The sequence below is a fragment of the Cavia porcellus genome, unplaced genomic scaffold (genome assembly GCF_034190915.1).
Source record: "Cavia porcellus strain 051 isolate PalLab524CR breed Dunkin Hartley unplaced genomic scaffold, mCavPor4.1 scaffold_9, whole genome shotgun sequence".
Lineage (NCBI taxonomy): Eukaryota > Metazoa > Chordata > Mammalia > Rodentia > Caviidae > Cavia > Cavia porcellus.
Window position 1 is genome coordinate 40,829,744 of NW_026947492.1, and position 16,618 is coordinate 40,846,361.

The 16,618-nt window shown below is 35.7% G+C and overlaps 1 protein-coding gene across 5 annotated transcripts in view; it reads left to right on the top strand.

Moving 5' to 3' along the window:
- Mre11 (MRE11 homolog, double strand break repair nuclease) overlaps positions 1-16,618 on the top strand; it is a 63,768-nt gene that overhangs the window by 10,118 nt on the left and 37,032 nt on the right. For all 5 annotated transcript variants that reach the window (XM_063256218.1, XM_063256220.1, XM_063256219.1 and 2 more), the window contains 5 exons: positions 16-103; positions 1,103-1,244; positions 3,610-3,724; positions 11,121-11,306; positions 12,359-12,530. In XM_063256218.1, coding sequence (XP_063112288.1) covers positions 16-103; positions 1,103-1,244; positions 3,610-3,724; positions 11,121-11,306; positions 12,359-12,530 — 703 coding nt within the window. The remainder of the gene's footprint in view (positions 1-15; positions 104-1,102; positions 1,245-3,609; positions 3,725-11,120; positions 11,307-12,358; positions 12,531-16,618) is intronic.

Here is a 16,618-nt window from a genome sequence, read left to right on the forward strand (position 1 = left end):
TTTTTTTTTTTAAAGGTTTCCATGGGTGAACTACCAAGATGGCAATCTCAACATTTCTATTCCAGTGTTTAGTATTCATGGCAATCATGATGATCCCACTGGGGTAATTAGTGTTTCGTTGTAGTTTCAGGTTTAGAAATGTCCAATTTAGTTTGTCTGTGGAGACCACCAGTTTTCCCAGCAGTTTGTAGTCAAATTGAGTAAAGAGGGCAGAATCACTTTTACCATTAATAAGTTTATGCTGCTTTTTGGATTTTAAAAAATAAGTAAAATAAGAATTGCTAAATGAGTTGTGGTTTTACATCAGTGGTGGTGAACCTATGGCTCGTGTACCACAGTGGGCTTTTGGGTCTTAGCAAGCTCTAAAAGGTTCACTATCACTGTTTTGTATCATTAGAGCTGAGTTTAACAGTGCATAATGAGAAGTAACATTTTCATAGTACTCCATAGTTACCAGTACTTTGATATTGCTTATGATCTCACAGGAAATGATTGTTTTATGAGCAACTTTAAATCTACATTAGATTATTTTATTGCCTCTGATAAGGATGTAAGATTGGTGGTCCTAAACTCAAAGTATCTTTTTATCCTGTCAAATATAAGTCACTAGTTATGTGTAATCTTCTTTCTCTAGTTTTTAAGAGGTCCACTGAATATTACAAAGCTTGTATTTCACAGCCAATTTTTATATTTTAATGGCCAACTTCGCATTTAGCATGTGATTCTTGTTGATGTAGCTAATTTGTAATAGAAGAAAGTAACAAATACCTACATACAGAATTTTGTTTTGAGAAGATACTTTTCTAGTCTAAATTTTAGTAATTGTGGATATTGAACATGCCTAATCCAAGAATAAGGGATTTAGTTGCTCCAAAATCTGAAATTTGCTGGCTAAAAAGTTTTGGATTTGGATGTTTAAATTTGAGATGCTCAGCTGGCAAAGTCTGTACCCACTAAAATCTAAAAAATTCCAAAATCTGAACTACTCCTAGTTTGAAGCATTTAGTAGTATATGGATTAGGCTTTTAATATGTAGTATGACATTCGTGTAGATCACTTATTTTATATACACATGAATATTCTTTGTTGATATCTTGCATAGGCAGATGCACTGTGTGCCCTGGATATTTTAAGTTGTGCTGGATTTATAAATCACTTTGGACGTTCAATGTCAGTTGAGAAGATAGATATTAGTCCAGTTTTGCTTCAAAAAGGAAGCACAAAAGTTGCTCTCTATGGTTTAGGTAAGATGGTTTTTTTTTTTTTTATATATATGTTAGTTAATTAAAACATTTATTGAGAAATTAAATTTTGGAGACAACTTTGTAATCCTTTGGAAATAAGTGCACTAAGTCGGGTTACTTCATTAGTGACTAAAAGATGATGGAATGTTTGGTAAAAACTTTTTAGTATTGATAAGAAACGGTAAATGTTAATGCATTCTTGTTTTTAATAGTTTTGGTGAAAATTTTCCTTTCTTTTAAGCTCAGATATAGAATCTTAAATATTAGAGTTAGAGAATAATTCTTAAAGAATTACAGAATAGTTCTGTAAAATTTTACTTTAGAATAATTCTTCATTAAAACTATGCTTTGGTATCTTAGCAGTGTTTCAGAGGTCTAATGTGTTGCTTTCCAGGACAGTAACCACTGCCCTCAGGTAAGTATGGAGCACTTGAAGTGTGGCTAGTCTGAATTACAGTGTGCTCTCCCTGTAAAGTTCACACAGGATTTCAAGAACTAAGGGAATGTACAAAACATATTAATACATTAGATTAAATAAGTTAATGAACTTTGTCTTTTTGCTTGTGTTTATATGGCTGTTTAAAATGTCATGTTTGACATGCATTAGTAGCTCACACACATCTATTAGACAGTGCTAGACCAGAGTTGTCCATCTCTAATAATCAGAAATTCGCCATATCAGCCTCACTAACTTCATTTTGTGTTCTGTAGGTAAAAGCTTATTTGCTAAGCTTTATTCTGTGTGAATGAAAGACTGAGGGCTATTTTTAGAAGCATTCATTATTTTGTATATTTTATAGCTCAAGTATCCTTGAGCTATAAAATGAGCTAGAAATGATGTATGTGTACATTTATTTTTCCCACATTTTTATTAGTGCATATTGATTATGCAGATTAATGGGTTTAATTTTGGCAGATTTATACATGCACATGACATACTGTTTTCATTATCCCATCACTCTTCCTGTACCACCTTCTCCCTTAGTGTCACATGATTTAGAAATAATATATTTCAAGTCTTTTATTATGCCTTTTTGTCTTTGTCTGATTCTACAAGTGATAGAGCAAGAATGCTTTTGTTGTTTTTCAAAGCTATTAATAAGGTTTAATCATTGCAATGTTAGAGGTCATTCCTCCAGAAAATAGTTTCTCCTCTTAGATTCAGATTAAGGCCAGATCCCATTACACGCCCCAGTTACTACCACAGGCTATACATCTTCTATCCATTTTCTCGCAGTCTCCTTTCATCCTGGTCTGCTTTCCTTCACTGGAGTCTGTCTCCATCCCAAATACCAACCCTTCACTATAAATGCTATGAATTCTAGAATTCTTTGTAATCAATAAATTCCTTCCTTTCCTCAGGATGATGAGCCCACCTGGATTCTGAGGTTACTTTGTCCCTAAAGTTCTCTTACCTATGGTCTTTGGGGCAAGAAGGAAGATCACTGTTCTCCCTATTCCCCACCACTTTTCTTTTATGCCACCAAACAATCTCCTATTCAGGGTTTATGCCATCTGCCTAAACTACCTTTGCCTTTCTCCCAAACTTTTACCCTCTTCCCCACACCTGCCTTCCAAGTTTTAGTGGCCTTCGTGCTTTAGCACCTAAGTAGGTCAGCTTTCGATGCCCCCAGCTTTTCACCCTTTCCTTGGCTCCAGTTATGTGATCTGCATTCCACCTCAGCAGTGTATTCCTCATCCAAATTGTACATGGTTGGATTTCTGGGATCTGTATCAGTTTATAAGGCAGCAACCTCATCTGTACCCTCTCCAACTCTTCACTGTTATTCTTCATCTTGGAATCCTGACCTTTTCTCCTTTTTTCATGTTTAGAAATTGTTATTATTTATTTTAGTTTATTTGTTTTTGTTAGTTTCCACTAGCTAAACGCAAACTGATGTATTTGGGAAGAAGTGTTTGAGAGTAAATGAATATTAAAATGCATTAAAAACTATATAATAATAACGTGCTTCAAAGTACATTTGTCACCTTTTTTAATATGTATATCTGTGCATGTTATAATTCATGTCTTAAAGGGTCAAAAGCATATGAACTTGTAATGTTCAGTAAAGGGGTAGTGAAAAACAAAATTACTAGAAGTTTTCATAGAAATTTAAGCGTGGAAACCTTACTTTTTGTTCCACATGTTCCTGAAATTAAAGGTATATATGCCTGAAGTGGAGAATGTCTTTTGAATGCAACTCACTGCTGTTGTGTTAGAACCTGGCACATAGGTTTATAAATGTCATCACATTAATTATTGTAGAATTCATAAAGTAAAATATTTTAGAAACATAATTTAGAAGTGAAAATTCTTTAACCAAAGTAAGAAAATAATTTTAAAATAATGTAATGTCCACTTCAGGGTCCATTCCAGATGAAAGGCTCTATCGAATGTTTGTCAATAAAAAAGTAACAATGTTGAGACCAAAAGAAGATGAGAACTCTTGGTTTAACTTATTTGTGATTCATCAGAACAGGTAAAGGTATTCTCTGAAAACTTGGGTTAGTAATGGAGGTTCCAGCTCAGTTGCTTTAGCAGAATACTCTTACTCCTACAAGTTTGTCAGTGTGGGATCAGGCAAACAGATTTGCTTTGTGTCATTTTATTTTTAAATTGGTTCAGCATATGTTATTATCTATAAAGGAATATTTGTAAAATATGAATGAGAAATAAAAATAACCACAAAATGAATATCCCTAAATTCAGCAAAGGCTTAGCCATCACAGTGTCCTATCGTCTTGCTTGATCTCATCTGGTTCCTCATACTTTGGGGGGAGCATTAGTCTCAGGTTTGAATTACTCAATTTGTTGCTTTTCAGCATTTTTAAATCACATATTCACAATTGATTTTATTTAGTTTTAGTGTAATCATGTTGTATGTTTTACAGGCAACTTATTTTCAGCATTATGTTACTGAGATCCATTTGGAGGCTTAGAAATGTAATTCATTTTTACTGATGTAAAAATGTCAGTTACATTTTTCCTCTTTGTCAGTGAACATCGTTATTTCCAGTTTTTGGCTTTCTTACACATTTAGGAACTTTTCTTACATATTTCTTTTGGTACATATATGTGGGAGTGTCTTTCCAGAATATGAAAATACAACAAGATGAACTTACTTTTGTTGGTAGTTGTAAGTTCAGTCTGGTGGTAGGATACAGGGTTGAGTGAAGAGACTGAGGAAACTAAGATTTATTATATGACTGCTATAGTAAAAAATGTGAGGTGTCAACAGTGATAGCAGTGAAACTGATAGAGAAGAGAGAGGCCTGGGAAATTGTTAAGGAAGCCTCCAAGGGACTTGGGGACTGATTGTATAATTTTTTTATCAAACTTATGAAGGGCTGGGGATTTAGCTTAGCAGCATAAGCACCTGCCTTGCAAGTGCGCTGTCGTGAGTTTGATCCCTGGTACCAAGACAAACCATTTATTTTTTATTGAATACAGACTACTGCATTTGTTGAATACAGATTTGTGTTAGGTGCTAGGTGAGAGAAGGACTTCAGGAGGCCGACTTGCATTGCCTTATACATGTTCTTGAGTAAATAGCAGAGTTTCAAAGGAAGAGATGTGTGTTACCTCCATGTAATTTCACACACTTGTGAGTTATTCTCTCTTCTGGAAGGCTTTCCAGTTTAGCTAAACTTTGTATTATGCCAAAATAAAGATTAGTTGAAAGGAAAGCTTTTAAGTAATTTAAAGAATTTAAGCCAAAATGAAAGGTGAAAGGCAGCATTGGTGTCTTATCTTCATCATTGCTGTGACAAAATACTTGACACTCACAAGTTAGAGAAGGAAAGGCTTATTTTAAAGGCTTATTTTAAAAACAGTTTGTTGTCCATTGGTGGCTGATGCAAGGCAGGGTGGCATGGCACAGTGGCACTGAAGAGGGAAACAGTAGTAGCAGGGTAGGCAGAAAGTAGCATCAAGCAGTAGTGGAAGCCTGCTGTATGTCTTTCCCTTTTACCTCATCCAGAAGCCTTTTGGGTACTGCTACCCACTCTCATGGTTAGCTTTTCTGTTGACATTTGGAACCATACTTACCCAATCAGTGGGTTAATTTAGTGCCATACATTCTTAATCTCAGTATCCCCCTAAATCCAGACAGCTCTGAAAAACTCCACCTAATAGAGCATGAGGCTTTGGGGGAACATTAGATATAAGCCATAACAATTAGTATGAGGAACAAGTAAACATGTGATGTTGATCTGTCTCACTGCTGATGGGTTAGCCATCATTTGATTATGGTGAATACTTCTCTAGCATAAAGTACCCTGCCGTGTCCCATGCAGCTCTTAAGACTTTGCAGAAAGAATGGTGGGGGATTAAGAAGAAAGGAATCAATATACAGAAAGCTGGGGTCAGGTGGAGCCCTCTCTCTTGATGGGAGAAAGAAACTGCCCAGCATCTGCAGTGCATTTATATAATTCGCGTATAAATAAGTTCATGGAGAATTTAAGGGGAGGGTAGGATCTGAGAGAGGAAGAAACCTAATCGGTTAGCAGAACAACATATGTTGGTGGCTTCATGGGAAATGAGAAACCTGTCTGTGTTATCTCATTGAAGGTCAAGTTACTATGTACAACTCCCTGATCTATGCACGCTTCTCATGGGGCCCTGCCAAACCCAAGAGAAGCAGTGACCTTGTCCTAGGTACCTGAGGTACAGGCAGCTTTGCTCCCAACGTCTCCCTCTTTTCTGTTTTGTAGTTGAAGCTTTTGAGGATATTGCTTTAAGGCAAGGGTGAAGATTTGTCTTCAGACATTTTTGGAGAGGGATTAGTAAGCAAATTATTAATATAATAATTATAATGATGCTCAATGCTATGATGACTCCACGGCATGTGAGATTAAAATTATTAAATCCATTTAGCAGGTCAGATACAGACTTAGCTACCTGATCTGGCATGTGAACACTAACTTGGTCATGTTGAAGAGCCATAATTTGTTGATGGAGTGTAAGTACAAACTTACATTATTATGATGAAGTAAGTGTGCCACCATCTTTTCTCAACACCATTGAGTTTCATTTTATGACTGAGAAGTCACACATATGTGGCTAAATTTGTCATGGCATTATAATCCCTGACACTATTAAAGGGCTTTAACTTTATTACTTACATTTAAAACAGTTGCTTCAAGGGCATTGACTTGTACTTCTGATTTTAAATGTGTATTTTCCTAGGTCTCTAAGTCATATGGTGTATTTTTTGCCAGATAATTGACAAAATGTGTAATTTGTACACTCTGGGCTAGGGGCTTCAGATAAGACCACAGTAGTGGCAAGAAGGGTGACTAAAAGAATAATTCCCGGAGTTACAAGCCCCACCATTCTCTTAGGGTGAGTCAGTTGCTTATGAATCTCTTTGAGGACTTGTGGACCTCCATCATAGTACCATGGTCCACAAATACTAGTAGGAATCGTAACAAGAGTAATGGGCCACACATTATTAAAATATCTTTATCCTTTAGTAAGCTAGTAATGTACTAAGTAATATTACAGTTGTTGCAACTGAAATTGTAATGATAATCTTGTATGAAATCAATGGCTCCTATCAAAAGAACATAAGAATTGTAGACATAGACTCTGGACTAATATTTTTTAGTGCATACATATGAATTTCTTTGAGACTATAACTAGACCCAGTAATGGGGAAGAGACTAGCGGCCAAACACCATTAATCATTTTGGAGATATTTTTGTGAAACAGAGTACAAAAGACGTATAATGTCCTGTAACATTATACACAGTGTTGGAGACCACTACATACAAAGCAGCTCTGAGCAGGATTTAAATTTTACTAATTGGCTTTCTATGTTTATCTGTGAGTCTGTCCTAGGGCTCAGCCCCTTGCCTGGCAACGGGAGCTGATTCGTAGTAAGTGAACCTCTATGAATCACTGGTCCTGGCTGAGGCCTGCAGTGGCCTGTGAGGCCAGAGATACCTCAAAGGGCAAGATAAGGCCACAGCTGAAGACACCTTGGCTCCAACACTAATTAAGTAAATAGAGACTGCAGCTGAAGGAATTTCACTCCTGCAGCCGCACTCCTACCATAAATGTCATCTTGGAGATAGAACAAAAACCATCTAAACAATGAGCACCACCTCACTAGTGCAGGCAGAAGCAAAAATAAATCCTGAGGAAACATCTACTAAAACATAAACCCAACCAAACTCATTGAGTTTGTTACTGGTGTGCGCAGGGCAAATGCATGTTGATGAAAGGAGGCAGGGGTGGCAGAAGCCTGTTGAATGATGTCTGAGGGAGTAAGGTTCATGTTGACCAGCACTCCGTCTATCACAGCACTGTCTTTAGTGAAAGACCTCGGCAGGTAGAATTGAGAACATAAATGCTAATAAATCAAGGGGGAGGGACAGACCAAATGACAGTTTGGAGAGTATGAAATAAATGAAAAGGATATTTTTGGCCGGTATGTAGAGTGGCAGTGTTAGTGTGGTGCACTGTACTGCAAACACAAGCACTGTTGAAGAAGAGGTTAATAGGATTGCGTGAATTGTCTTGCAAGGCCTGTAATTCAGTCATTTGTGCAGAAGAAAAACCCATATCCTGTATTTGAGAAGAGGAGGCTATGATATAACCTCCTCTGTTTGAAGAAGCCCCTTTTTGTTTATTTAATGTTTTTTTTTTTTTTTTTAATGTTTTTTTAATATCTTTTTGAGACAGGGTCTTGCTCTGCAATTCAGGCTGGCCTTGAACTCACTCTGTGGCCCAGGCTGGTCTCAAACTTGCAACGATTCCCTTGCCTCAGCCTCCCAAGTGCTGGGATTACAGGCATGTGCCACCATGCCCAGCAATTTTTTTTTTAATGAATTGTTTTATAGCCTGATCTAAGTGAAGGTGGTTTTAGCCATTATTATCTTTTTGTGCTGAAGGCTCACCCATATTTGATTGTAGGCCTATCCCTGTTTAACTGCCTGCAGTGACTGCAACTAACTTAACTGCCTGTAATATTTTATTCTTCTGAAGAGCTATCCCCAACTGTAGTTATGGGAGACAGTGTATTTTCATCTTCACTGCTTCATGCTAACAAGAGTGGATGTAAAGAGAGACAGCAGTTAGAGACCCCCTCCAGAGAGCTAATCCAATGGGCCTTATAAATCCGCTGTGCCAGTTAGGAACTCTTACAGGAAGTTGATCTAGTGGACTTGGATAGAGGAATATTTATTGTTGGTATTATTTTTATGATCACTTGGACTTTGGCAGCTTCTAGGCAAAAATAAAAAAAATTTGAGAAATTAGAGCATGTTTAATCAAGCATGAGCTAAAATGGAAAAGCAGGTTTGAGAAAGAGCCAAGTCTAGAAATTGTTATGGGACTGGAATAGTGATTGTAATCCATTGTCTCTTAGATTTCTCTATAAATGGAGTCTGATATTTTTGTCATAAGTCTCTAGTTTTGTCTTACCTAAAGAATTTGAAGGTTTTATTGAGCTTTTGTACATTTAATCAAAATTTATTATTAATGACCCATAGTAGTAGTTAACTATTGGCATAACTGGAAACTGCCAGAAAAGGTTTATAATTGAAGTCTCTTCCTATATTTAACTTATTTTTATGACATCGTTCTAAATGTCTCTTGGTTATAGTTTTTGAATGACCAAGTTAAATTGAGACCTGAATTAATGAAATTTAACCTCTCGGTATCTGTCAAAGTCAAGTCTCCTCAGGATTTGCCTTGGAGCCGTCTATGGTGCTCTCAGTTCTTATGTCAGTGTCAGCCACGTGGATGAGTCACAGCCTTTGTTTTACCAAGTTGCTTTCTGTAAAAGCTACCAGAGTTGTAGGATGACACCTGGGTTCTCGTTGACCTCTAAGGGCTTGGGCCAAAATATTGGCTGGCCTCTTATAGATCTATCTTTCCAGTTTTTGGACTCCAAGCCCTAGTTGTTGAATATCCAGAAAAGATTAATGAGTCAGCATTGCAATAGGAGCAGTTAGCGCAATTATAATAATTTTATCTGAAAATTATATACCTAGAAATATGAAGTATAGCTCAAGAACTGTTATTTTTTTTTTTTTTTTAACCAAGTCTGGGTTGAATCCCTATAGAATGTTAACAGATGACAGTTATATAGTTTTACAGAGAAAATTGAGATCAAAAGTCTTACACGGTATCTTAGCATGGCCAATCATGATGACAATTAGTAACATACTTAAATCTCCATATTGGCATAGAATAGGCTTTTTAGTTAATTATCTCTGTATAATATCCAAGGAACTCTACCTAATTTGTTGTCGTTTAGTGGGATGTCATTGAAATGTGTGACATTTTTTGGATAACTTAATGTCTAAATATTTCTAAGTGCAGTGGCTCATACGTAGCATGTATATCATGTAAGTTTTGTTAAAAATATTGATTGGTGAACTCATGTTGGCTTGATATGAACCTGTTATCACAAATATCTGGAACACAAGAGAAAGACAGATGCCTATCATAAACAATCCCAGTTTTACATTTTAAAAGACCTGTATATGTTGAAGGCATAAATACATTTAATACACCATACAATTAGCAACAATCAGTTGTCATAGCCATATGAAAACTTTTGTTTTTTAATTTACCTATGTACCAGAGCATTTTATATATGTATGTATGTATGTGTAATTTTGGTCTTTTTTGAGAGGATTTCACTATGAAGTTCAGGCTGGCCTTGAACACATGTTGTACCCCAGGCTGGCCTTGAACTTGCAGCGATCCTCCTGCTCCAGTCTCCTGAGTGGTGCGATTACAGGCGTGTGCCACCATGCATGGCCCACAAGCATTTTTAAATCAGAAAACCTTCTTATCTCATACTAAGAAACTTAACCCACCTTTAGCCTGTGCACCATCGTGATCCTGTGGACCACTTTTGTGCTTCAGTACCTTTGCTGTCGTCAGCGCTCCCCATGCAGAGGACTCTCTTCTGTTGCGTCCTGACCCCTCATTGCAGTTCTTGCTCATGTTACTCCTGCAGAGACCTTTCCTGACTAACCCATAAATAGAGTAACATCCTTTTCTGTTGCTTTTCCTTTTGTTTATATCACCTGTCATTATCTGCCAAGTTTTATCACACACCCACCCACCCACGTGGTACTGTTGCTTGATTTCCTGACAAGAGCAAGAACTTTGTTCACACTGTTACCTGCTTGAAGCATTTGATACATAGTAGACGCTCATTAAATATTGATGAGATGAATGAATATTGGTTTGGATCAGTGAATGCTAGAGTGACATACATATTCAAATACTTTCACCAAATAATATTGGTTAATAAGAAAAACTGTTCCTATCTTTTTTACTGGGTGATAACCTTCCTAAGTATAAGACTACAGTTTGCAAATTATTTGTTCATGTGATATTTAATAATTGAAAGTTCTTTACTCATTTTGAATTGACATTTTTACTCCTATTATGTTTGTATAATTAGAAGACATCTATTTCAAGTGACTAGGTGTATTAAAATTTTTTTTTATACCACAAAGCTCAGATTTAACTCACTTTTATTTTCTATCTTTGGGGGTGGATAGTAGGAGTGGATTGTGGTCTTTATGATTTGACAGCTCATGTGCCTCCGATTTGAACAAAGGTGGGTTCTTCCCCAGTAAAGCTTTTTGTGATCTTCCTTGAAATGTACAGTCAACCACCTTTGCTCCTAGGGTTGCTACTTGACTGTGTCCTGAAAGTCTGTAAATTCGTGGTGGTCATGAATTAGATACTGGTTATCTTTGCATTTCCAGTCCCTTAGGCAATTTCTTAAAGAAGGATATATCATCAGTGAATGGAGAAAGATCTGTGTAGACTTTTTATTTAATGTGGCATTTTTCTATATTGCTGTGAGTTAATGTGACTTGTTTTTTCAAATCTCGGTGTAGGAGTAAACATGGAAATACTAACTTCATTCCAGAACACTTTTTGGACGACTTTATTGATCTTGTTATCTGGGGCCATGAGCATGAGTGTAAAATAGCTCCAACCAAAAATGAACAACAACTTTTTTACGTATCACAGCCTGGGAGCTCAGTGGTTACTTCTCTTTCCCCAGGAGAAGCTGTGAAGAAGTAAGTAATGGTTCATATGCAAATACGTTTTTAAGAATTCGTTCCTTTAATAATCTGCCAGCTTTTCCCTAGGTTTGGGATACTGGCAAAATAAACAGATTTATTTTTGAAGGGTGGTCATTTCATGTAGTTTTGTTGTTTTCCTAGATTGTAATCCATTTTCAGCAAGAGAGCATGCACTTTATGTTAATGATTTTGCTGTTCATCAAGCAGATTCAAAACTAATGTTTTTATTTACCAAATTTCAGATTAGGTGCTATATAGATGATTACTAACTTCACAGAGCAGTATTAACGAGAAAATTGATTAATTTTGATTTTGCTGTGTTACAAATGTAATATTATGATACAATGATGGCAAACCTTTTAGAGCTTTCAGTGATAGTAAGCAGCCCACTGTGGCACATGTGTCTTTGGTTTGCCAATACTGGTGTAGTATATCTAATTTCTTTTATTTCTATGGCAAAATGATATATTTCTATAAAGAATTTTAGAGCCATTAAAGTCAATATTATAATGGATTTTACCTTTTGAATCTATTCAAGTCGTGATTACTATAATAACAGTTTTAAAGCTGGGCTTGGTGGCTCGCACTCGTAATCCTAGCACTCAGAAGACTGAGGCAGGATCACTTCAAGTTTGTGGCCAGCCAGGGCTACATGGTGAATTCAAGGCCAGCCTGAACTAGCTAGTGACAGCTTGTCTCAAAAAAGAAAATAATAATAATAGTAATAATAGTTTTAAAGAATATGGTAATGGGATGTGTGATCGTTGGTTTTATTTTGATAACATTTATTATACTTGTTAGGTCTGTTTTCCATTAGAAGACAGTTTATTTGTTTAGATATCAAATATGGTAGATGAATGAATGTTATCCTGAGAAAGAATGTTTTCCTACCATGAGATTAAGATTAAACTGCCCAAAATATTTATTTTTAAGGGTGTGAAATATCTTGTAGAACTACATTTAGAAGAAGCATAGCTTTTATTTGTACATTTCCTCAAGAAACTTATATCCTGATTAAGCTTTCAAATTTTTTCCCATTTTTTTAGACATGTTGGCTTGCTGCGTATTAAAGGGAGGAAAATGAATATGCACAAAATTCCTCTTCAAACAGTGAGACAGTTTTTTATGGAAGATGTTGTTCTGGCTAGTCATCCAAAAATTTTTAACCCAGATAATCCCAAAGTAACCCAAGTCATCCAGAGCTTCTGTGTGGAGAAGGTAATCTTTTAAGTCAGTGAAATCTACTTTGGTCAAGAAACTAATTTCTTTCAATTAAATAATATAGGGAAGACTTTACTCTGTTTATTACATTCTTGTGAAATGAATAGTAAAATATATGTTGTTTAGGGAACAAGTTTGTATCAAAGATTTTTTTTGTTTGTTTTAATAGTCATTGAAATAGAGGAATACAAGGTATAGGAAAAAAACTTGTATCCCAGTTCCTTTCTTTTAAAAAACAGCACAATCTTTTCATTATCCTGTTTTATTAATTGCTTTGTTTTACTTATGGAAAACAGATAGTGACATTGATTGGGGTTGGGAGCATATTGTGATACTTAGCATCCATTTTACTCTGAAATCCATCTTAAATAAAATAGGTACTTTGTACTCTGTGCCTTTAGCCTAAGCCCTGTACCTCTCCATATAAACTGCTACCCCTGAACCTCTGTAGAAACTCTGGTGCCTCTAGTGAATTTAGTTAATGTGTTTACTAATACATAGTTGAATACCATTACAACATTAATTGCTGACATTTATTCAGTTCTTACCCTTTTCTGCATTACATTTTTTTAAATTTTATTACTTTTTAAAAAATTTTTATTTTAAAGAGGGTAAAACTAAACAAAACACAACAAAGCAGATCAGAAGAAAACATTGTAAGAGATACAGATTTTAAAGCAAGACAAGAGGAGGTCATCACTCTATCATATTGTCTCTTATTTTCTTCTAAATAGTTGTCCATATCTTCAAACACAATCAATTCATACAAAACAAAGTAGTATTAAACTGTTCAGAACAGAATGATGAAGGCATTTTAAGCCTTCAAAATCAGACAATAGGGAATCAACAATGGCTGCCATAGTGTTTCCCGTTCTCTTCAAAGTAGCTGTCCATACCTTCATGTATGTTGAAATTAAACAATACAAAACAGACTAAAATCACCCTGAAGAAAGAATAATAGTACTGCTGGATTTCACAGCATGACACTATGGAATTAGCACTGGGTACCATAGTGTCTCTTTTTCTTCAAAGTAGCTGTTCACTTCATCATGCATTATATAATCGATTCTCATAAACTGTTTAGGAGAAGTTCTACACATGTATGAGTTTCTACATGTATACCTATCCTTTGTGTATTAGAGGAAAAAACAAAACAAAACAAAACACATTCCTGGAAAAACATGAGACAAAAAAGACAAACAATAATAGTAAAGAGCCAAAAACAATGATGATACAGGCCTTCAAAACAAGGTGGTAGGAGCATAACTAGGGTTGTTATTTTACATAATGATCTTCAGGAGTTCGTCAGATCACCACACAATAATAGGCACCATTGTTCCAGTCCTATGAATGTTAACTATTTTGTTCCAGAAACTTACAGAATTTGTGGTACAGTCATCTTAGCTATCCTAAGCGTGTTTATATCATTTTAGATATTTTTCCCCTTCCTTTTTCTCTTTCCTCATTTTCCCTGAGATATGATTTTGTCCCTTCAAGCAGATTGTTATCCTTTTACTATATTTATTGAGTTTTTTGTATCTTAAGTACTCTTACCATTTCTTGTACTACGGAGACTACGGTATTTAAACATGTGAGTTTGATTTATTTCACTTAAGAATATGATCTTGAGTTGCATCCATTTACTTATAAATATTTCAATGTGATCATTCTTTATAGCTGAGTAGTACTCCATTTTATAAAAATACCACATGTGTTTCATCCATTCCTCAGTTGATAGGCATTTAGGTTGTTTCCAAGATTTGGCTATTACAAATTGTGCTGCTATAAACATGGGTGCACATATATCACTGTGGTGTGATGTTTTCACTTCTGGGAATGTGCCCAAAAGTGGAATAGCTGGATCAAATGGGCCTTCCAATCCCAGCTTTGTGAGGAATCTCCAAACTGATCTCCACAGTGGTTGCACCAGTCTGTACTCCCACCAACAATGCAGGAGAGTTCCTTTTTCCCCACAGCCTCTTCAGGATTTGTTGTTGGTAGTTTTCTTGATCCTGGCCATTCTTTCTGGAGTAAGATGGAATCTCGGTGTTTTAATTTGCATTTCTCTAATGAGTAATGATGATGAACATTTTTCATGTATTTATTTACTGTTTGTATTTCTTCATCTGAGAACTGTATTCATCTCAGATGCCCATTTTTGGAATGAATCTTTGAATTTTGGGGATCTGATTTTTTAAAAATCCTTTATATGTTCTAGACAGAAGTCCTTTGTCTGAGGAACAGTTCACTAAGATTTTTTTTCCCAGTTTGTTGGTTTTCTTTTCACTATGCTGGAGATTTTTTTTTTTTTTTGTCTTTTTCATTTTTATCGGTACCGGGGATCGAACTCACGACTGCCTGATTGCAAGGCAGGTGTTTATGCCGCTGAGCTGAATCTCCAGCCCCCGCTGGAGATTTCTGACATGCAAAAACTCTTTAATAGGACATGATCCCAGTTATTGATTCTGTGAAGTATTTTGCATGCGGTTTGATTCCTGTTCATGAATTCTCTACTTACCCCTATGTCTTCAAGTTTCTACCTACTTTGTCTTCCAACAGATTTAGTATTTCTGTTTTAATATTTAGATCTTTGATCCATTTAGATTTTAGTTTAGTACGTGGTGATAGGCATGGGTCTAGTTTTAATTTTTGTCATATGGAGAGCCAGTTTTTCCAGCACCATTTATTAAAGAGACTGTCTTTCTTTCAGTGGATGTGTTTGGCCCCTTTATCAATGATAAGGCAGCTGAGTGTGTTGGTAGTTATAGTTGTATCTTCTAATCTGTTCCATTGATCTTCAGGTATGTTTTTATTCCAGTACCATGCTGATTTTTATTACCGTAGCTTTATAACTTCAAGTCAGGGATTGTGATGCTTCCTGCCTTGCCTTTGTTACTTAGAATCGCTTTTGCTATTCTAGGTTTCTTCAGGTTCCAGAGGAATTTTAGGAGTGATTTCTATAGATCTGTGAGGTATTCTAATGGTATTTTGATTCAAATTGCATTAAATCTGTACAACAATTTTGGGAGAATGGCCGTTTTCACAATGTTTGTTCTTCCTATCCCTGAACAAGGGATGTCTTTCCATTTTCTGAGGTCTTCTTTGATTTCTTTTTTAGGGCATTATAACTTTCCCCAAATAGATCTTTTACTTCTTTTATTAGTTTAATTTTTAAGTATTTCATTTTGTTGGATGCTGTTGTAAAGGGTGTGTCTTCTCTTATTTCTCTTTTGGTGGTTCTGTTTTTTAGTGTACAGGAACACTATTGATTTTTGAGTGTTGACTTTGTATCCAGTTACATTACTAAATTTATTTACTAAGGAGTCTTTCAGTGGAGTTTTGGGGGTCTTCTATGTAGAGTATCATCTGCAAATAATGATAATTTAACTTCTTCTTTTCCTATCCTTACTCCTTTTATTTCTCTCTCTTGTCTAATTGCTCTGGCTAGTATTTCCAGCACTATATTGAATAGGAGTGGTGATAATGGATATCCTTGTCTTGTTCCTGATTTTAGGGTAAAGGCTTTCAGTTTTGGCCATTTAATATGATGCTGGCTGTTGGTTTGTCATAGATGGCTTTTATCGTATTGAGATAAAGACCATCTATTCCAATTTTCTGTAAGATTTTTATCATGAATAAGTGTTGGACCATATCAGAAGCTTTTTCTGCATCTATAGAAATGATCATGTGGTTCTTATTTTTGGCTCTATTGATATGGTGGATTACATTTATTGATTTATGTATGTTGAACCATCCTTGCATTCCTGGGATGAATCCCACTTGGTCATGGTGTATAATCTTCTTGATGATTTGCTGCATTCTGTTTGCCAAAATTTTATTGAGAAATTTTGCATCTGTGTTCATGAGGGAGATTGGCCTATAGTTCTTTTTCTTGGTTGGGTCTTTCTCAGGTTTTGGTACTAGAGTAATGTTTGCTACCAGAAATGAGTTAGGGAGAATTGTTTCCCTTTCAATTTCATTGAAGAGTTTGCGGGGTGTCAGCATTAAATCTTCTTTGAATTTCTTGTAGAATTCCACAGTGAATCCATCTGGATCTTGGCTTTTCCTTGTTGGTAAGGATTTAC